The 23,687-nt window shown below is 33.8% G+C and overlaps 1 protein-coding gene and 1 long non-coding RNA gene across 2 annotated transcripts; both read right to left on the reverse strand.

Annotated features, from left to right (window-relative positions):
• Positions 1-1,538: 1,538 nt before the first annotated feature.
• LOC148602890 (uncharacterized) lies at positions 1,539-23,450 on the reverse strand. Its single transcript, XR_015916460.1, has 3 exons — positions 23,356-23,450; positions 2,321-2,437; positions 1,539-1,619 (listed from the first exon to the last, which is right to left on the reverse strand). It is a non-coding gene; the product is annotated as an uncharacterized LOC148602890 (long non-coding RNA).
• Positions 6,857-20,793, reverse strand: LOC148602891 (uncharacterized). The gene is made up of 3 exons (XM_088553162.1): positions 19,900-20,793; positions 7,967-8,061; positions 6,857-7,327 (listed from the first exon to the last, which is right to left on the reverse strand). The coding sequence occupies exons 1-3, from the start codon at positions 20,341-20,343 to the stop codon at positions 7,105-7,107; spliced, it is 762 nt and encodes a 253-aa protein (XP_088409288.1). The 5' UTR covers positions 20,344-20,793; the 3' UTR covers positions 6,857-7,104.
• Positions 23,451-23,687: the final 237 nt, after the last annotated feature.

Consider the following 23,687-nt stretch of genomic DNA (forward strand, 5'->3'; position numbering starts at 1 on the left):
TACAGGAATGTACATGTACCTCGGATTTACCGTAAGTGTCCGCAACTTAACAAAAGAAAGGGATTTAAAGGAAATACAGTGCTTGAAGAAAAAGATTATAAATTAATCAAAATTACAATTACACAAACATTACAATGAGCATCTACATAAAGATACTTTTGTAACATACATTACAACACCAGGTCGTCTACCATTCTTATTTCTTTCAAAGATAGATAGCATCGCTGTAAGCAACACCTTAAATAGAAAAAAATGTTTAAAGACTCAAAGAAAATACAGAGAGTTGATTATTCTAAATCAAGCTGTAATGAAACAGGCATTAAAACGTTCGCATGTTTCTGGAACAATTATATATAAGAGTCAAACTATTCTTAGACTAGTGCTGTTTTATTGTGCTTTTGTATACTTAAGTAGCACTCCAGATAAAAATCATGGAAAATTTAATTCATGGTTGGAAAGCTTACATATTTTTTTATATTTGTTTAAAATGTTATAGTGAACAGAAATAATATTTGGCTTTTCGTAAAACCCTTGTTCTTATGAGATGAAAATTATATAGAATGTACTGTAGTATTCAAAATTAAGGGGGATAACTCTGTAAATGACACTAAAATGCAATAGAAACGGTTGGATTTTCAATGTGAATTATCTCCTAAGAGGACACAGATTGGAACGAATAGTTTTACATTTCATCGTATTGACCTATAAAACGACTTAATAGCAAAAATAAAAATATGTAGCCTTTTTTAGGTGTATCACGTTTTACAGAATTTGCATGCTACTTAGATGTGTAAATACTTGCTGAAGTACTCTAAAGAAGGTGAGTGAAGTGACCTACAATGACAATGGTGGAAGTTTTTATTGAAATTATTTGAGTGGGTCTGGTTTCTTCGTAATTTCCCGAAATTTAAGTAGCAGTTTTTGTATGAATCATGCAAAATCTGAAAAATGTGATACACTCCAAAAAAAAAATAGGCTACATATTTTTATTTTGTAATTAAGTTCTTTTATGGGTCTACATTGTGAAATGTGTAATTATTCATTCATGTCTGCTTGCTCTTAGAAGATAATCAACATTGAAAATACAACAGATTCTATTGTATTTGAGTGTCATTTACAGAGTTATCTCCGTTAATTTTGAAATCTACAGTGCATTCTATATAATTTTTATCTCCTATGAACATGGGTTATATGAAAAATCACATGTAACTTTAAGTTTACTACGACATTTCAAACAAAATATCAAAGATAAAAATAGGCTTTCCAACCATGAATCACATTTTACATGATTCTTATGTAGAGTGCTACTTAAGTCGTGTATTTGATAAAGTAACAAGCAGATATTTTTCAGCGGCACTAAGTATATTTAATGTTACATCTATCAAATGTGCAAGCTTCAGTGGCATACATTTTTCGAAAATGTCGGAGACTTGCATATATATAAATATGACGTCAGTCATACTTTCGTTATTTTAAAACGTTCGATAATCAAGAAAAATTTCTCTAATTGATGAATGTATTGAATTTTTTATTTACTTACAGAGACTATGATGATGGAGATTCCCAGGGGTACAACATAAGAATCGGTCTGCGATTGGTTAGTTTTAACCTTAGTTGACCTTCACAAATTATAAAAAGACAATAATTACCAGTTACAGAATGGCAATTGAAATTCTAAAGGTTGACTAAAAAATACACCGTGTATAAATCTGAAGATTACAACGTTAAAAAAAAAGAGTGAATCGACTTATGTTTTAATATTTTCATACAATCACGTAATTATACAATAAAGAGAAGCATAATTTGATTTTAGACTTCCCCCATGAGGTACAGAGTCATGTATGCTCATATAACGAAACTTCTTTTACTGCCCAGATAATATTTTCGTTCCACAAGTTTCTCTCAAATATAACCCGGGTCACCTGTGACGTCTTCTGTATTTGATTGGCTGAGCGGTTATAACGCTTTTTTATTTATTTTTACAAGTTTTTTTATTCAAATTTAAAAAAGACCCGTTAAAATATTCTTTTCAAAATACTTATGTCATCTTTCGATATAAAAGGGCAATTATAAGTTAATTCAGATAATTTCATCTTGGTTTTTACTTTTTTCATAAGCGGCAATTTACTCAATGACATATATTGTGCATATGTATTGGTTGTGACCTGAGTCTTTATTTTTTAACGATCCCAGGGTCGCTTATGCTACTGATAAAGGAACCAGATAAGTTCATAATGTACATGTATTAACAGATATAATATACTCTCACCTCTTGTAAATTTCGCATCATTAACCCTCATCCCCTGTATAAGATACTTACACTTCTTGTTTCAGAAACTTAAATGCCGCCATCAAAATATTTTTATCAAGCAGGACAATGAACATAGACGGGCTCTCTACATCATCTGCAATCGAAACTTTTTCCATCTTTGCTGGGCTTGAAAATAAATATTGTGTGTTTCCTGAAACTAGCCTCGACTAAACATTTGAATTTCTGGTATTTGAATCAACATCTATATTCACAATAAAATAAGAATATGAAAGACTAATCAAGGGAACCAAGGTTATAGCGGTAATCAAAAGAATGAAATCCAGGGACAAAGACCAGACATGGATAACAGACATACACAACAAAGAACATAAAGTAACTAAAATCATACATACAAAGTAACAAAAGCAAATCGGCAACTCGGACTCCACTAAAAACTGGGAGCATGGACCAGGTGCAACGGTAGGGAAAGCGTTCTCTGATTTTCTAGAAACACCCGCCGAGTTGCTCATAAAAAGTCAAGTCCGGGGTAGACAAACGAGGAAAGGAAAACTATGACTCGTTGAATAAATCAGTTTTCATGGTGCAGATGGATACACCATAACGATCCACGAGTTCATGATGACGACCATAAAACTTCTGTAGTGATGACCTCAATCTTGTAGCAACATAACCCTGTTCCAGAATTAAACTTTTACAGTTAACCACACCTTCAATGAAGGGCACATCCCGTACCATAGAGCATGCTGTAAAAGGCCCCCAAAAATTAAAGTGAAACTATTCATTAAAGACGAAAATCGACCTAATCTGTAGGGAAAAAAACAGATACGATTTTTAATCAATATAAAATAAAAACAACGTCAGTCACTGGACTACAGGTTCATGTCTTAGAACAGACACATGAAGTATGAGGCGGGGTTAAATATGTTAGTGAGCGCTTTACGCACGCCCTCCCCCTCACTTTATATAAATATATAACAATAAAACGAACTATGAAAATCTGTTGAATTCGGATCTAACTTTGGAGATCAATACAGAATACAAAGACTGTAACAAACAGGACAAAAGGCAACAAGCTGTATCTACCTCGAAAGAGTAATCTTAAGGTGAAATTGTTTTCTTTTCTTTTCTTTTCTGTTCACACCCGGAAAACACACTCTTGCAAACAACAAAAAACAAGCCTCCTCCTAACCGAACATGATTTATATGTTCTTCCTAATATCAGGATTTCAGGAGTTACTCGTGAAAGTAACGACACTGTGTCTTATTATCTCTTAATTATTGGAAATGGACTAAAATGCAACCACTTTTAGTAATTTTATTTTTCATTGACTAAATAGTCAACTTTTGTCGGAAAAGGTTTTTTTTTATTTTTGAAATTATATACATGTGATCTTTACATATTACTTGTTTCCCGATCCCTACAACGCACAATTTTACTTAAATCACTTATATAAGGGTATTGTGTTCGAAAGATCTTTGACCCCTCTTATTAATGCAAAGTAGCAGAAAAATATATCGCCTTTCGGTTAGACAAGAATGACTTTCAAAAACTAAATTGATTTATCGTTCCTTGCCAAATGATATAGCCGTATTCCCTCCATTAAAGTTCTTAAAATCTTTAGCCGTCCGCTGCACTTTGACAGTGAACTCGCTTATTATGAAATGTATTTAAGTATATTTTTTTATCTAAATTTCAGTACTTTGTTTGTCGTTCATTGGTGTGGTTACACTTTGAAGACCTTTTGGTGATCTCTTTTGTATTCCCAGGGCCACTCATTGGTCTTCAATGAACGACGAGAAAAACCTCACACCACTGTGCAGGCTGCAGCTGGCCTAAAAACAGCATTATACACAGGTACAGCGAAAGAGTTTCCCCTATATACTCTAGTAAGTAAACATGAAAAAAAACAAATTAAGGTAAAGACGAAAGAGATATACAGAGGACAGAAATTCCTTATTTGGGACAGGCGCAAAAATTCGCCGGGTTAAAGTACTTTGGCATGATCACAACCTTCCCCATTTAAAATCTGGCCACTGCATGGAAAAATATTACACAATTATCAACCTAAAAATCAGTTCAAAAATGTCTACGTACTTTGTTACAACGGAAATAAAGAAAACGAATATCAATTATACAAATGTACAAATTAAGGGCTACAGGCATGCTGTTAACTGACAAGCCAGCTCCAGACTAGTCTAAGGCACAAAAAGTTACGTCCCCATCGTATGTAAAATCAATCCCAATTCTTCCCATTCAGGGTTGAGAAACACGGTACATCATAGTCCATACAATAAGGACACAATCCACGTCATGTCAAAAACTGTTTTTAAATAGAGTGTTTCAATTTCTTTGTAAAGACCCTTTGAGTGAATCAATGTTAATGCCAATAAATGCTGTCCTTAACGATTTGACAAAAATATCATGACTGTATCCCTTAAAAATGAGCCTATTCAACGGTTTAGTTAACTTATTTGGAGAGTAACGAGTTTTTCGTGGAAAACTACCTTAAAACAAGGGGTGACAAAAGCAAAATCCGAAACATTGTTCCAAATACGAGCAAATCAAAACAATTGTGATAGTTTTCATTACTAAAAAAATGATCTAAAGAGAATTCGAACAAATATATTCATATATATTGATAAGATATGTGAATTTTTGTTTCATGAGATTATGTGGAAGCGCGAAATAATCAAAACTTTCAACAGATTCGAAAGATCCCCATGGACATGTTTTTTAGTTTAGTTGTAGACCAATGATTTAAAGAGGATATGAACTTATCTTTATTTCTTTCTGTAGAATTTCAATATAAAATTTACGTCAAATTACAATTACATTATTTGGAGCTTTATCAACAGGAACAAAAACAGATTCCTTGTTGAGTTCTATTCAATTTGAGTTTTATTCGGGAAATACGGTTTGGATGTTGTTTATGATCAGTAAAGTGTTCCTCAAAATGTTTTATTCGGATGTCAACTATTTTGACAACTATTTTAAAGAAAGAATATAATGCTTTCTTGTCTACTTTCTCACGTTTTATTCGTTTTATACAACACGAATGTAGTGAATTCTAGATGATATTACCACATTCATTCTAATAAATTGTGGCTGGAGGACGATACTTAGGTCCTTTTTGAAGAAATGTTTTATTCTCGGTCGAAAACAACATTCAGATTACCTGTAATAACTGCAAACTGGGACCATAAGTATATTTTGAGTTACTTCAATTTCAAGATATGCTTTTCCTTACTGTTCACATATTTGCATACTTCACTATAATTAAAGACATATTAACAATTTCATGTTCATTTTATCATCAATTTCATGTTCATCGTCTGAATATAGCTGAAATATTGCTGCTCGGACGTTAAACCCCAACAAACAAACAAACAAACAAACAATTTTGCTTTTTGTAAAGTTAGCAAATAGAGGGGAGTTGCGTATTATTAAAATAAGCAAGGAAGTCTTGATGAGAATGGCTCACTTTATCAAGACTACAGAACAGTTGACCATCATACCATTCACAAACTGGATATAGATTTTGGTGGAATTTGTTCCAAATTCTACATACATGGGGTACTACAAGTATTGCACTGTGGTTAAACATTTGAAGTAATCATCTGTTAAGAGTAGATTTTATAACATTTCAGAACTATTTCTGGCCCTTTCAGAATCATCATTATAGACTGAAAAGTCAAGACTACAACCACGACCCAACTTCGGTCCGAGCTACAGTGTACCTTAAATCCTGATCCAATCACCATTAAATCATAGAGTTGCTTCTGTCACATGATTTAAGTGAAACAACAATTCTATACCGTAATATGAGGAAGGTTTGGCCTTAAGTGAGAGCTAATCATGAAGGACTTATTTTCCTTTTCAAGACATAGACTTCATGCCATATGCCATTTATCATTTTTTGCAGAGTTTGATTAGAATGTTTTCACCAGTTAGAGTCAGTCACGGACATTCAAGATATCAATCAAACAGTTTCGGATCAGGCATAAGAAGCAGGGTTTACTACGATCTCTTAACCCGAAGTATAGACTATTTTTAATTTCAGAGTAGTTCCGATATAATAACATTGACGTCTTTAAAACGTTTTTACACTCCTTGAAACGTTCACGTTTCCCATTTTAGCGGTCGTGCATCGTTTATCGTTCGTCAAAACATCGTTAAACGCACGATAAACGCACAAAAGAGGCGTTCGTTTAAACGCACGATAATAGCGGTCGTAAGCGTTTAGCGTGCGTTTAAGTATCCAGGGGGCCCCGGGGCTCACCGCAACCCCCTCCCCTTAGAAAAAAAAATGTTGAAAAATTGTGTGTGTTATATCATGAAAAACATTCACTACATGATCCTTACCCGGTGATCCTGCCAAGAAATTGTTTTGCCTCCCCCCCCCCCCCGCCTTAAAACTCTGACTCTGGATCCGACTGTGATTCAAGGCTGTATCTCGTGATGGGCGTATGATTAAGGTATTGACCGCTCTCATGTTCTTAGATGAAACGAAAACTGACGCCAATGTCAGAAAAAAGGTTATATGTACACGAAGCTACATTAATTGATTAAACGTATTACATCAATACATTGCATAATTTATTGTTTGAATATTTATTAAAAAAGATGCAAGTACAACTCAGTGGGACGGATATATTAATCATACAGTAATATTGCGTAATCGCTGATTTGTAATGCACTTATAGACCAGAAAGGCTTTCAGGCATATCAAGGGCCAGACAGAAGGAGGTTCCAGCATCGCCGCTTTTGGTGTGATTTTTTAAAAGTATAAATACATAAAAAAAAGTGTTTAGTCTAATAGTTCAAACACGGTTTACACAAGAACTGCCCCTTTTTTATACTGGCATGACTTTCGGAACTCCTCAAGAGAGATTTTTCCATCTCCGTCAAAATCAGCACTTCTCATAATACCACTGACTAGTAAATTGGTTCGTTGCATTTTGTTTCTGTCCATTGCTTTTTCGAGCTCATCTTTTGTAATAAATCCATCTCGGTTCGCGTCAAACTTCCGGAAAATTGAAGTGATCTCTTCCTCTCTGCAAATAAAGTTTAGAAGTTAGAGAGATAATAAACAGTTTTTTTATTGCATGTTTGACACGATGTTTGGTAGAGAAGGTATCTGAGTTTATTTAACTTATTATATTTAATTTTTTTTTTTTTTGCTTTGTATCCTTATACTGATTTGTGTCGAAACAAGATTTTGCCTGGTAAGAGTGAAAAAGAAACTGTTCTACCAAAATTTTTGCCCACCAGAAAAAAAATGTTTTCAAAATTCTTCTATCAATCATTTGAGGGAGAAAAATAATCTAGTTCGCATAACAATATCACTCCCGCTAAATCGGCAGTAAATCGAATGGTCCGTGTCTCTCTCTTTATATATATATATATATATATATATATATATATATATATAATTTAATTCTTGGTTTTCATCCACTCTGTGCCTTAACGACCATTTTTCAGCTCTAAAGTTTAGCATCCGGTTCTGTACGACTGGACAAGAAAACCAAGTGCATTTGGTAGATGGTTATAATAATGATGCAATGGCCATGTAGAGCATTTCCGGAAAGACATCAAAATTATATCAAGGCTATTTCTTATGTTTTACGTATCATTGAAACTCGCCATGATAGATAAGTTTCCATGATTTCGTTACATGTGTATGTTATACGTACGACATTTTCCTGGGATCTTTTTTGGTCATTTCTATCATAAATTCGTGGATCGTCAGCTCCCCATCAAAGTTAGTATTTATATCAATAAACATTTTCTGGAATAAAAAAAAAACATGAATTAATTCTGTGTCTAAGATGCAACTGTTCAACTACATGTAACTTCCGGGCAACCGGTTTGTAGATATTTACCAAAATTGAGCAAATAATTGTATAAAGCCCTGTCATTTTCCTGATACCTCTACAACCCCCTTTTCCAAATATTTTAATGAGTTGTGATAGATAAAGAATGTAATTGTATAATTTATTATTTTTTTTAATTGAAATATTTAATTTTACCATTTTAAGCAGCAATGTTATTTGAAATTTCACAAAACGTCATCTCAAACGTCAGTATGAGGAAACTGCACATACATGTACATGCATCGCTATCAAGTAATACTGCTATAGTCTATCTTCTAGAAACAAATATGCTTTATTAAGCATTTTACGAGTGTCTGCTTCTGGAAAGAAGCATATAATTAAAATGAACATTTCGTATTTTACAGTTTCTATTTAAACAATGTATATCTGACACACCCAAATTTTGTGATATTGCACGCTTGGCGTCTTGATTACGAGTAATGTTTCAGCTGTACATATTCATTGTAAAATAGTTTTTTTTTTTTTGTTGTTGCAAAATTATCAGAATCAAAGTCAGTAATATTAATTGGTTAAATATCTACTTGTAGGCATTTGCCTAAATTTGTTCAACTTTAAGAAAACATCAAAAAAAAATTAGATAAAAACACTGACTGTACGTACTTCATTCGACCGACTTAAATTTTGTATACCGAGTGAATATATTTGTTTTAAAAATCAAGATGCAGAGTAACACACTGAGTGGGAATTTCTTTAAATTTCTACAGAAAAATGTAATAAAACAGTTATGGAAGCTCATTGCATGCAATGTCATGTTTAATGGAGCACTTAAAAGAGATATCGACCTCAGCCACGAGCCTTGTTCAATATCTCTTTTTTACATAACTGTATATAGCCATCCGTCCACATGTCCGAGGGCTTAAGAAAATCTAATATCAGTGATATTTTATAGATCTATTTCTATTAATGTTTTAGTATACACGTCAGTATATATTATTTTACTACACTATTTTTTGCTCTGAGTGCTCACTTTGCCATTTTGTGGTCATTGTCCTAATGACATACCCTTTAATAAAGTGGGGTGTTTTATTGTCGATCCTGACCTGTCATTGGATATCATTAGGAGCGCTTTGGGTGTGTAAAGTATAGGTTTTAATTTAGCGTTGCTTTACGATGGCTATGATAAAACTGGGTGTTATACCTACTTCAGAACCTCTCCAACTACTTATCTTATAGTAACAGGGGTAAGATATCAAAAGGTCACCGTTTATAGAGCTGGTATAAATATGACATGTTTTAAGTGCGGGGACAGCCAAGGTATTCAATATCGTATTAATTGTTTTATACAACCCTTAAAAAGTTAATGTAAAGTCAATGCCATGATTTAAACTAAACATTTTCCACAATCATAGTGACAATATTAACGCTGGAATGTTACTCAGGGTTCCATTTTACATATCCAGTTTTGTTTCTGGCATTCAGGTATTTTACACCCGAGTATAAAATATCTTTTAAGTAGCTGTCTTTGTAAGAATCATGCAAAATCTGAAAAATGTGATTCACCCCAAAAAAGGCTACGTATTTTTATTTTTGTAATTAAGTTGTTTTATGGTTCTATATTGTGAAATGTGTAATTATTCATTCAAATCTGCCTGCTCTTAGGAGATAATCAACATTGAAAATCCAGTAGGTTCTGTTGTATTTGAGTGTCATTTACAGAGTTATATCCCTTAATTTTGAAATCTACAGTGCATTCTATATAATTTTTATCTCCTTACAACACGGGTTATATGAAAAACTGAATGTTAATTTCTGCATATTACATGTATGGCAATTCAAACAAAATATCAAAAATAAAAATATGTAGGCTTTTTACCCAAGAATCAGATTTTGTATGATTCTTAGATAGAGTGCTACTAAAATATAATAAATATGGTTCATTTCTTACAGGAAAACCTGTCAAAATCAAACCTTTAATAAACCAAAAACATGCCACATCCGAGCACTTTTGAATGTTTCTATCTATCTATCTATCTTCAAATTTCCGCACTCCGTCATTATACTGACTATTACGTGCCGTTTCAATGTATGTCTAGCTTAACCGATCACCTGTCTAAACCAAACAAACTCTAAAATCCAAAAGGGAGGATGGTTCGGTTTAGACAGGATTTCACTATATATAACAACGTTTTTCCAATTAACTTCACTGTAAACACAATGAACGCGGGTTTTTCAAGGAATTTTTTTTTTTATTTTTTTTTTGGGGGGGGGGGGGGTGGGGGGGTGTCACCACTTTTGAAACACACACATACATCAGATACTTTTAAATGAAAATTTCCCCCCTTTTTATCTCACTTATAAAACGGATACAAAAGTGTAGTAACGAAGCACTATAATATATCCTATTTCTTTTATATTTCAGACTTAATACATTTTCAATTTACGGGCTTTTAAGATAATATTTATTACAAATATCAAACAGATATTAAATGCCCTTAAAGAAGTCACGATAAGCAGGACAGTATCACATACTGATAAAACCAGACCATAAAGTCTTATATATGGGTGTGCATGTATCTATAGTAGGCACGAGGGGCGTCCCGGAGGCCACCCCCTTTTCGTAATTTATGGATCTGCCATTATCCTACAGTTTTCTTGTACATGACTTGTGATACCTCAAATGTGTTAAAGGGGTGCATGTACATGTGTACCTATACATATATCTGCATAACGAACACTATGACTTGCAAGATAGCATTAGGGAAGATAAATGTACAATCGAGACGAATTTAAGCCTTTCTTTGGCAATAGTGTTACAGTAGTCAAGGCTGATGACTGAATTATTTTTTTAATTACACTTGTCTGAATATAGAACCTGTCATTTTTATTAGAATTTATGTATTTGCATTGTATAATACATGTATGAATCGAGATTACATGTGGGTAGCTACTCATTGTTAAGGCTGCATAATTCATTAGGAGAAATCAATATAAATTGTGTTACATAATTTTGAAATGAGATGCCTCTTAAAATATTATTGCTTTTAAGAGAGATGTACTTTATCATTGGCAAATAAAATTAATGAATGCTTAAAAATAATCTCATGTTACCTTTGGTGTTCCCACTACAATTAAAGTAATTAATACTCAACGGTGGGAGCTTTTCACAAAATATAAAGTGTCGACGCATTATAATATTTTTAAACTTCTTCCCAAACAATTTACGTATGCATTGACCGCCCTAGAAACGTCATGCAGTTCTTCCTTGCACTATAATGTACTAAAAACTAATAATAGAAATTGGCAGGTATTCAAAAGTTGAGAGAAATGAACGTATTTTCCATTTTGAATGTAACACTGGAGAAATAGAAGACAAAGTCCATTTTTAGTAATCTAAAAAAATTCCATCTTTCAAGGAAAGTTTAGTTTGATAAGCCTGGAAATGAAGTCCAATAACCTTGATGGTGAACAGAAATTTATTTATTTATTTTTATCTGAATATCCAAAGATTTTTAATGCAGTTGGAAATTTATCTATGAATATTTATAACATAATGTAGCCTTCTTTGATACATTATGCATGTATATATATATATATAATTAGGAAAAATGGGGAAAATAAGAAACATGCATCTCAAAACCCCACCGATCTTACAATAAAATATCAATCAAGGACGCTTTCCCTATTTGATAAGACCATCATTTGATCTCTGCACCATTGGCTTTGTGAGAAATTGTTCAATAGAATCTTAAAAATGAAGTTTTCGACAGAGTTATCTGGCCTTGAAATGTTCATTTTCAGTGCATTTCAATGAAATTGTAATTCAATGGTCCAGCATGATATGGAAAATCTTATCTGTTTTCCTTGATTCTGATGATGCAAATAGTCAAACTACACTATTAAAATGATGGGTTTGTTCATACCATGTTTCACCTACTGCCTGATTCTTACAGGGACTGACACTTAGGTATTATTATATTGTAAGTTGTAATGCTCCTCACTACTAATGTATCTAATCAATGTTTCTTTTCCTCTATAAATGTATACACATGTATACACTTGCTAAAATTGATGAAAATAGAACGAAGGAAAGAGTACAGCAGAGTAAAAAACTATTTTCGCCCAGTGTCCTCCATGGAACGAAGTGGATTTAGTCAGGTACCTGTAAGTAGGTCATACAAATGTATCTAGTATGTGTGACCATTGTTATGGTTTATTAAGTTGACCTTATTTGACAAGGTAGTTAATCAATATCTTCATTCAAATCACTATGAATGCCTGTGAAACCATAGAAGAATGGACAAAAGTACATTGAAATTGAAATTGAAACTATGATTGTGTTTGTGCGTCTGTGTGTCATCCTCCCAACTCAGGGGTTTGAGTCCTCCTTCGCTGTGTGTAAAGTGTTACAGAATATGCATGCAGAATATATGTTCAGGTACTTCAGGCTTATTAAAATCGCTTCCTTGCCGCAGCATAACCAATGATTTTTCAGATTTAAAGTAAAAAAAGATATTCTTGCGCCATACTCTATTGTATTGTTTCATATTAAATGAATTTACCCGTAACAGTAGCGTAATTTACCCGTAACAATAGCATAATGCACACAAAAAATGTAACAGCACAAGAACTTCTCTACTCTATATTAACTGACTAACAACTCTTATCTAATCCGATTTTTACAATGGAAATATTTCATGCTGTGTCATGCTTAGACGGTCGAGCCGCTGTCTTGATATCGTTCTTGTCAAAAGCGGTGACTCGTCAATTTTAGACTTCGCATGCGCTTTTCAAATGTAAGGTCACACAATACAAAAAATCTCTTCATAAGCAAACATATGAGAACATGTTATTCTCGGGAATTAGTTTGGGCTCATGACATAAACATGACAACCTAGCACAGTATAAATACAATCAACAAAATTAATGATGTCGATTCGACTCCACGATAAGGATATGGACCACCTGATTTTCTTGAGGAAGGTGTTATATTTAGGATATTTTATGCTGGGAAGATGATAATTTTTCAATATGATCACTTTTAGGGGAGAACAATATTACAAGACGAAAATCAATGCCAGGTTTTCCATAAAAAATCGAAGGTCATGAAGCCCCCCCCTCCCTTATTTTTCTTTTCGCTGGCGTAAAAAAATAAATATACAATTAGATATAATGTGATATAGATTGAAAATAACCTATGTACAACAGCTTCTTAACATCGGACTATGGCCCCGTGCAGGTCCGAATGTTAAAAGAATAGGCCTGCAGCAGCACTAAGCTTGTCGTATAAGGCGACTAAATAGTGCTCAGAAACCTAGCCGGGGGCTAGGCGCTCTGCCCACAGAGCAACTGGGATGTGTGCCCCAGGTGGTGGAATGGGGTACCCCTGGCGTGTTACATGCTGGGGTTGTCAGGCTATAATACGGAAAACCTGACCGCAAACCATAGTGGTGCACCGTGTTGGGAAAGATGCCACGTTCCTCGCACGTTAAAGAACCCTGCTGTGGTATTAGATAGGAGTAGGAACCATAGCGCTCCGTCACAGGAGGCTAAATTGCCCGACCTTACCCATCCCTCCTTTTTCCAGTGGCAATCAAGGTTTGTCGACCCTATTGTCCTTGTGTCCCATCCTTTTTTTTTCATTTCATGTTCATTTGATCATCCATTTCATGTTCATTGTCTGAATATAGCTGAAATATTGCTGCTCGGAAGTTAAATCCCAACAAAAAAAACAAACAAACAAACATCGGAATATGAATAAGAAGTGCTATCGCTAATTTGGTACATGTACAACAATTAAAACGATTTACAAGTCAGAGGAAACGCTTACATTGTTCGGAACTCATCAGTCATGCACCGAAAATGAGCCGAGGAAAAAGAAAAGCATTTGGATAGTCAAATGCCAATTAAGGCTCAACGGGGAAAATGAGCACGAAGAATCTACACGACTACAAATTGCCCAAGGAGTTGTGAAAATTATTTTAAAGGTCATTGAGAATTTGAACTGTGTTTTGAACATAAGGTGATTGTTTATCTGACATATTTAAGTTGGTTTATACTTTGTCTAAATATTGTCTATATTATATATGAAGACATTTCTTATTGTTATCTGTGAAATATTTCAGTAGAACAGAGGAGGTCATGTATGTATAATCATATCAAACAAAAACAAAAATAGTTAGAATTAACATTTTTAAAATTCTATAACTGACAACAAACAGATTTAAGTTGTAGCTTTAAAAACCTTGAATATTTTATATTGAAGCAATTATACAGTGTTTTTTTATAGAAATAAGTTAATGAATTGATAAGTATGTAGATTAGCTATACTTTGTTTTAATCACAGTATTTTACTACATGTAGTGTGACTACTCCAGTACAATATACATCATTTTTCCTCGTTGCTTTATATCTATATCGTCTAGTCATGTCGGTGTTTCATAATGGTGTTTTAATCTGATTTAGTTTAAACTGACTGAGACTGCTTGATGCAACAGTACAATTTGATGATTGCTTAAAGAGGTAGACCTAGGGTAAGGGACATAACTTCTTGAAATCAGTGATATGTTTGAATCATATTCAATTTCCGAAAAGCCTATTATGCTTTCATTTGGAACAGAATGAAAACAATCCAAGTTACATTTATGCCTACATGAGATTGATGTAAAGGGCTTTACACAAACGTTCCAATGATTTGTAAGAGTTATGTCCCTTAGCCTAGGTCTCCCTCCTTAAGGTAGTACATCTACAGTATTTTTTAATGATTGTAAAGTTCATGTTGTACAGTTTGTTCATACTAGTACAGTCCTTGAACCGATCCGCGCAACAATTTGACAGGCCGATGACCGTTGACTGATTGATCGCTGATGGATCGATGACCGATGACCGGTGACCGATGCGATCGCAGTTTTGGTATGTCAAATAACGTAAGATCTATTTTAGATAAAACAGATGTAAAATAAAAGTATAAATTGATGTTTGAATCTATTACATTATGTAAATATACGTGAAATTGACAAAGAAAACAAAAAAAAAACATTAAAGTATATTGACCGCTCTGTGGTTACGTGATGCGATCATCAGTTAAATGGATCGGTTTGACGGATCGATGACTGACCGGAAACTGATCGGTGATCGATGACCGATCGCAATTTTTGTTGCACGGATCGGTTAAGATACTGTACATGTCTCTTGGTAATGATTTTATAACATGTGTCGTTTCAATGTGTTGATGCTTCTATTGTTATCTTCCTCATGGTTGAAAAGTAGATGTTAAAGAGCCTATTAACTATGCTAATTACCATCTTGTTAATGATTGAAGTGTTTGTTAATAGTGTAAATTGCAATTGTTGGTATCATGTTAATGGTTGCAGGGGCGTAGCTAGGCCTGTTTTAGTTGTACGCAAAATTACGGCGAGGGGTCTTGGGGGGGGATGTCGTTCAAGGCCCCCAGTGAGTTCGGCAAGGTAAAGCCCTGAGGGAAACTCCTGAGTTTTAACGATTTTGGAGCCATTTTTTCCGAGCCTATACTACGTTCATGGTATGCATATGTGATAAATAACCTTTATTTCATCTTTAAAATGATGTGTGTTTTTATTTTTGTTACTTTTTCCGAAAGTACGCAACTGCGTATTTGCGTATATGCAGGTACGCCCCTGGGTTGTATAGAGTTTGTTAATGGTCTTAATTCCCATTGGTGGTATATTGTTAATAGTTGTAGAGTTTGTTAATTGTGTTATTTGCCATTGGTGGTATCTTGTTGGTGGATTTGGAATATTTAGAGCACTGATATATTAATAGTTTTGATTGCTTTTGGTTGTATCTTTTTGATAGTTATAAAGTTCGTTTACCGTGTTGATATCTTGTAAATTATTGTTTAATGGCAGAGTTTAGAATTATTAGTTATATTGGATGCTGTGGATAGAATCTTTTAAATGACTGAATGAAAATAAAGATTGAGAGCCTTTAGCGTTGTTTGTACATTGCTCTTGGATAATATCCCTCGATGATTGTATAATGGTAGAGTTTGCTAACGATGTCGGCATTGGCATTATCAAAAGTAGATTTTTAAATAGTGATGATATTGGCGATAAAATAGCATGGTTAAAGTCAATAATGATATTGAAAAATCAATATGATAATGGTTCCAAAGGTGGCAATAATATTATCTCATTCTTAAACTTTAACATGATAGTAGCACACTTACAGTGCAATATGACTCTCTAGTTGACTTCAAATCATACGTTTTACGCCATCTGATCATTGGTTTTATATACGTACATAGTTCTATCGTTAAATTTTAATAACATATGGCTCTATACTATCGTATGGACTCGGTACACTATATAACCGACAGGACGAGTAAGTGATATTGTGTTCTTCGAAAAGAAGGCTGTCTGTCTGTATCAAAATGAGTAGAATTACAAAGCACAATTATGCAGTTCTTGGAAATGTAGTCAATCAAAGGCCAGGAGGTATAGACACGACACATACTAACTTCTGGGAATTACACTGTAGATGCGGAATCATAATTAATTACATGCCACTACGTTTAATAAGATTGTATTATCAGTTAAAAGGAGGTAATCAGACAACAGAAATAGATTTCTTCGAAAAGAAGGCTGTCTGTATTAAAATGGGTTGAAAGTAACGTGTGTTTTTATAAAGCACAATCATGCAGTTCTTAGAAAAGTAGTCAATCAAAGACCAGGGAGTATAGATACGACACATACTTACTGCAGGGAAATAGATGCCGGACCGTAATTAATGGCATGCCATGATATTTAAGCTTGGTTATAATTACCAAATCCTTTCTGTTAAGACAAAGTTTAACTAGTTATATAGATTCTCGGATCTTTACAATTTATTTCTGTGAATTTTTCCTTTTCTTTTCTTTTTTTTTATTGGGGAGGTTAATTCACAGTAACCCTTTATTGCTAAAACTATTGTCAGTGGTGTCGCTTCTATGGAGTCAATCGAAAACAGTTGATGTTGTCCGGGATAACAAATGTATTATTGCATCAGATGTTGAAATCAACCAATTGACAAATCATATAGTTAAGCTAGAATTATAACTGACGGCCTCGGGTATACGACCAGGGGTTCCAGCAATGGGTTTCCGGCTTACTATTGGTCATACATGTATTCAACCCAAAAACTCCACAAATGAAAACAAAAAAATCCTATAAGGGGTGGGATCCAAACCCGGAAAATCGAACCCCACTTACCGCTGGACCTGCCAATGTTACTGTCATTAATATGTCTTTAAAAGGGAATCACCATTTTATGTATCAGAGATAATTTTATACAAAAAAATAAAAATGATAATCGTTCAACGATAAAGGTGTATATAAAATGTGAGAAATGGTATGATTACCAACGAGACGTCCATCCACCAAACGTCAAAGCAACGAAAAATAAACTATAAAACTTCTACAAGTCACTACATGGTCTTCAATGATGGGCAAAACCCATACCATTAAGCAAGCTGTAAAAGACCCAAAAATTAAGTGAAACTATTCATAAAAAACGAAAATCGACCTTATATACAGAAAAAAACGTAAACATCGACAACTACTGGACTACAAATTCCTGGCTTGGGACAGGCACATAAAGTATGTGGCGAGGTTAATCATGACTGTGAGCGCTTACTCCCGTCACCCAGGGCCAGTTCAAATTTGGTGGGGGAGGGGAAGTTGTTTATTATACCCAACTTTCCTTTGACAAATGATTTTTCAATGATTTGTTAAGTTTGGAAAGAACAGAGGTGGGTAATAAAGGTAACAACAAAATTACCGAACACATATCCGATTCATAATCAAAGCGAGTCCAAAATAAATCTGACAAAATAGATAGTACATGTACATCACCGGAGCAGCTGGTACCGCAATGGTCTTGACTTGGTACAGGCATTTCAAACGAAATGTTGCAGATCATATCTAGGTTTTACAGCGCGCTAGACCTTCCACTTCCATTGTGGCGGGAATATACCGATAGTGATTAAACATTTGCATGCTATTGTCATGATCGGTAAATCAGTGGTCAAATAAGCACAAAGAACAATTTACAATAAACAATCATTACTCATCAGTTTAGAAGAAACTGACTTTTTTTCAACCAAGGACTGATATTTAAAAAAGAATTTGATTAGAGACCTTTGAAGACGCATTTCCTCATTTCCTCATACCCCTGATTCAGGAGTCTGTTACGCAGATGTATATGGCGTTCAAGAAAGTCAGAGTAGTTAGTACTTGCTCTAGCGTGGCAAATCAATTGTAAGATATTAACACCATATATTAAGCAGGAGATAAAGGAATATTGCTGCACAGGTAAGGAAAATTAATGATATTAAAACTAAAGTCAAATTCGAGATGTATGTCCAAACAAAGATGCAGAACTAGTTGTATTTGTAGTATCATTTATTCCGAGCTCTGGTGGATATATTGACGGTACATGTGACTATTTACCAAAAAAGGATGTTGATGGACGATACATGACCAATTTATCTGTGTGTAAAATTGAAGGATTTAGCATCTTTTAAATGTTTATTCTTTACGAGATTCTGTCGCGCATGAATATAAAGAGAAAATAGCTATGAGAGGAGCACAGTTAGTATCCACTGGAATTCCAACTTGTTGTTGAAAAAAAGCGCCTCCATATGTGACAAATATGTTATCAATGAGAAAATCAACCATGTCGCAAACCTGCTTTTCTGTGTAGCACATTTCGCCCTTCTGCGATGTTTTAGAAAAAATATTTTGATTTGTAATCAAGAACAACATTATTTTTGGAAACAGCAAAAGATTTACAAATATTAAGTCGTTTCAAACGATATTTCAATTTATCATGTGGTAACGAAGTGTCAAGAGTTGAAAGGTCAAAAGTTTTGAGAGAACTTATTTTCGAAAAACTGCGGGATTTTAGGTTTTGAAGTAAATCTTTAGAATTTTTAAGTAACCACATATGATAAATACCACAACGAGAATAGGTGGTAATGCAACAAGCTTGCTCTCTATCCTTTACATCGAACAAAATCTTTGTAAAATACAACAATAAAATGAACTATAAAAATCTGTTGAATTCGGATTTCCGTTATTAACAGTTACCAGTCCTATCATATAGTGGAATTTTAGCTTACCCACTAAAAAGATTTATATGTACCTACATGTGTTTGTGTAAAAAGATGTCTTCAACCCAGACAAAATAAATTTACAAGCTGCTACAATATATTAACGCGTCAACATTACTTCACAAAGTACCGTTTCCATTCCACATTCAATAATTTCTTATAACAATTGAGAGGTTTTTGTGTAGATTTTCAAAGTTCGAAAATATTGGCCACAAGCTTCAACAGACTAAATATTTTGTCAAAAGTTTTTATGATACAATAGCCTTTAATGGTTTGAATATTTAAGTTGTCGATGTATGCGGCAAAAATCTCCAGCAGAGAAAAATATAATGAAATTACAGTTGTAAGTGTTTTTACCAATTTGACAAAATTTACACATTTTGGCTCTAATTTTACCCTAAGGTTCCAAGTTGGGCACAGATAAGCTGCAAAAAGTTTTGCCGACAAAATAAGCGCACAATTTACCCAATTTTTGCAAAATCTATACTGATTTTACTAAGTTTATTTTCAGGGTCGACTATAAAAGAAGAGAATATTTTTTTACAAGTCTACATTATCTTAAAATGTATAAGTTTGCAAATGTATGAATGCATATAAATTTCTATCTTTTAAAGACCAGAATATTCTCTTTATCTTAGTTTTTTCATAAAATAGCCGCTATACTTACTGCGAGAGCTCTGTCGGTCCCATTATAGCCTAATTTCCGAACAGCAGGGGCAAATCTCTGAATGGTTAAGAAGCCCACATTGTCTACATCGGCCGTTTTAAAGAAGTTGATTAATAACTTTTTATATGCATCTGAAACATGTTTGTAATTTTTCATTATTTCTTCCTCAATTTCTTTGGTGATCCCCTTTGGTTTTTCCTCTCCGTCCGATTCCTTATTTTTATCATTTTCCATTTTTAATACTTCCTTTTCGGTCTTTTCTCCCATGTCACTTTTACTAATGTTGTGCAAGTTCAGCTCATTTTCGGCTTTTATTATATCACCGTTCGGAACATTTTTGCTATCGGACTTCTTTGTCTTTGGACTGTTCTCTGGATCTATCGTTTCTTTGGTAGACATGATACGACTCCCTCCGATAGATAACTGGAAAGTGTATCTCTGCATTTTTGTTGGTCATTCAGTCTTTTATACCCGAGACATCAATCAATTCCCATAATAACAAAACAAACAAAATTGAAGTTTTATATGATTGTTAAATATTTCCGTCACTATTTTATGATCTCTAAAATTATCCCACTAAGTTGATAACTGTCCACTATACGCCTCCAGAGTCGCACTAAAATTTAACTTTACAATTTAAACATATATGTCACAAAATATTTAAAACCTGTTTACGGACATGTCAACCATCCATACACATGCTAAAGGTGTAATAAGACCTCGGAATAAGAATAAGACTCCTCACAAAGCTAATCCTTTCAAGGACCATTGATAAAATCCGGTTATTGAAGACGATTGATTCCAATATTGTTTTCGTACGATACCGTTACACACAAAGCAATTAATCAAAAGCAATTACCAAGAAAGAATTTTGATCAGGTATATACCTGACAGGTGATACCTTTACCTATAGGGTACATTGATGGATTTAAACCTAATGATTCTGTTCGTCAAGGATATTGCATATTTAATCAAAATAATTAGTTTCTTTTTGTACAACAGATCAGTAGGACGTGACTTCAAGCCATTCATAGTTCATTTTCACCCGACCTTTAAATTACAAAATTCTTTCAGAATGTTTGTTTTATGTATTTGTATAGCACTCATTTACTAAATTTGTCAGGTTTTAAATATATGTGTATATAATATACATATGTGAGTTTGTTTTCATTATATCCTGTGTTGGATTAGTGTAGTACACCAACGGGCTTATTATGTAATATCTCTACTTAAACCAGCTATTGAAAATTATACAAATATTCATATTTTGTAAACATATTGATCATATCTGTGTTGCAAATTATTTCCCTATCCGTATACATGTATATTCATGGCCGTTTGATACGTTGTTTTCGTCTTCCTACCGACCGGCTATACCTCCGGTGTAATGGGGGCACCCTGCAATGAAGGATCCAGAGGTTTCAGAAAATAGAGGGTCGTTCAAAGCTTTCATTTGCTATTTATTCCCCAAATTTTGCACAAAATCAACAAAACATTCCAACAAAAAGGGGTCCAAAGAGGAAATTCGATGGGAATATTCATTTTAAAATAGATAGATGAAATATAACGTGTAAAACTATTAAATCCAGGTCATCACTGGGTTCTAATGGGGTTGTCCCCTCTGCATCAGCTACCGTTTCTCAAAAGTACACAATTTCGCATGGACCATCTCAATACGTTTGAAAATCCTGAATAAATTAATAGAAAATGTGCATGCTCATTTATGAACATGCATGATATGCCTGCGTACTGAATGGGCTGGGATGTTCATACGGATCCGAAAGTTTTTTGTTCTTTTTGCCTCCTTCATAGGCTATAATGTCTTATTTATATGGTTGATACAATAACTCGGTTTTTTTTATGGGCAAAATGTGGGCCAAAATATTTTTTTTATTCTAAATGCTTCCAAAAACCATTGTTTTATAAAGGAAAAAGAAAAATAAACAAATCAAAAAAACAAAAAAAAAACAAGGATGGGAGATGATATATCCAGATCTATGTGGAAAATGTCTTTTCACTGGGTTCTGATTGACCTTTTTGTCTTTTCGTACACCTACTGTAGACATCAAATGTACCTGACAACCTTTAGTACTGTGTTTGGGGTTAAAGGTTGCGAAACATTAGATCACATTTTTATGTAGAATCATATCAGCAGATGAAATTAGTTCTTACATGTACCTCTCACAAAACTGTTATAGAAGAACCGTTCTATGACAGATTTAAAACAGTTCTCAAACAGTTATGGAGCCAGCTATTCTGATGGATCTAGAAGAGCTGGTTCTACTAAAACTGTCTTCGTAGAGTCGGTCTTGGTTGAACCGTCAGAAGAGCTGGCTCTAGAACTGTTCAATGACACCATTAGAACTGTCCTAGAGCCGGCACTTCTGACAGTTCCCCTGAGAGGTTAGAACTGATCTCATCTGTACCGCTTACAATAAAATTGCTACTTCAGTGTCTTTCTTTAAGATGCAGTCAATATTCTGTCTTCTCGAGCCACTGACCAAGTTTCTGAATAACATTTTTTTTGTTTACTTTTCCTGAGCAGTATTTTTGGTTTGTTTAAAAGACCCATTCATGCTATCTTTCTGAGCAGGCTCCCAGAGGTAAATACTTTCCCGTAAGATTATAACAGTGTTCAACAAAACCTTTACAGGAGAAATAGTTTCTTCATGTTAACTGTGGGTAAATCAATGAGCATGTCTAATGTACACTTTTGCAAGGAAAATATTTTTGTTCCACCCCAAGCCCTTCCTTGCGAAAGGACATGTATATATCACGCATGCTCATCGACCACCCTACAGTTAACTCGAAATGGTCTGTTGAAGAATAGGACAAATACATATGTATCAACTTAGAAACCCCATAATAACCAAAATGGTTAGCATGAAGACGTTTTTAACTAGAAACTTCAACTTTTTGGTATGACTGTCTAGAGGTACATGTTATAGTGTTATGTACGCTGGTAAATATCTCATCGGTCACCATGGTTACATGTAATTACCTAAATAACGAGCACTATTCATTAATTTCATTTTTCTTTTTCTTTTTTTTTTTTGTCTAAATGCAAAAAAATTGTGTAAAATAAAACATTAATTGCATGTATCTGAAGTGATGTTGGTCGACTATTTCATGACTTTTGTGATTTTCTAATAAAACAAAAAAAAATACATGTAAGTCACCTAATGAATAGAGAGTTAATGGTTTTAACGGGCTAAAACGAATATGCAACGAGTATTGCGCATAATTTCAGAACGAGTTGTAACGAATAGAGAACGAACATGAGAGCAAACACCGAACGAACACCAACATATACATTGTACGTATTGCTAACGATTTGAACGCTCTGAAAAAGAGTAGATTACGAATGGAACTAGTAACGTAAATCGAATATAAAACGAATCTTATTGAACTGCATTACATTGTACAAAAAGATATCTACCTTTGATTTCTGCTTACCTTGATCAAGCAGACATGCAAGTCGAAATGCAAATTACAAATTACAAACACTCACACACACACACACTAATTACACGTGAACGCTAACTACGTTCCTACAAAAGAACTTATATTACCTTATATAAAGTACATTTGATAATAAACTTTGAATTGTAAATGATACAATGTCATTTTGACGCTAAATAGCACAATATATTATCCTACATAATCTATGAATTACTAAGTTTGTTTTACAGTAAAATAGCAATTTTTTGTAGAACTTTTAACAGATGGGCAAAGTCATGTTCCTTTGTATCATCAAATAATGGATTAAAATTGTAATACAAAAATTT

This window comes from Perna viridis, chromosome 11 (assembly GCF_037379345.1).
Source record: "Perna viridis isolate PV_CMFRI_1.1 ecotype Kerala chromosome 11, ASM3737934v1, whole genome shotgun sequence".
Lineage (NCBI taxonomy): Eukaryota > Metazoa > Mollusca > Bivalvia > Mytilida > Mytilidae > Perna > Perna viridis.

What these genes read in the sequence shown, in the direction of transcription:
- LOC148602891 (XM_088553162.1), bottom strand. Translation starts at nt 20,343, where the DNA reads ATGCAGAGATACACTTTCCAGTTATCTATCGGAGGGAGTCGTATCATG. An exon ending in GGACCGACAGAGCTCTCGCA is followed by an intron (nt 8,062 to 19,899) that starts GTAAGTATAGCG and finishes TTTTTATTCCAG; the next exon opens with AAAATGTTTATTGATATAAA. An exon ending in AAAGATCCCAGGAAAATGTC is followed by an intron (nt 7,328 to 7,966) that starts GTACGTATAACA and finishes CTTTATTTGCAG; the next exon opens with AGAGGAAGAGATCACTTCAA.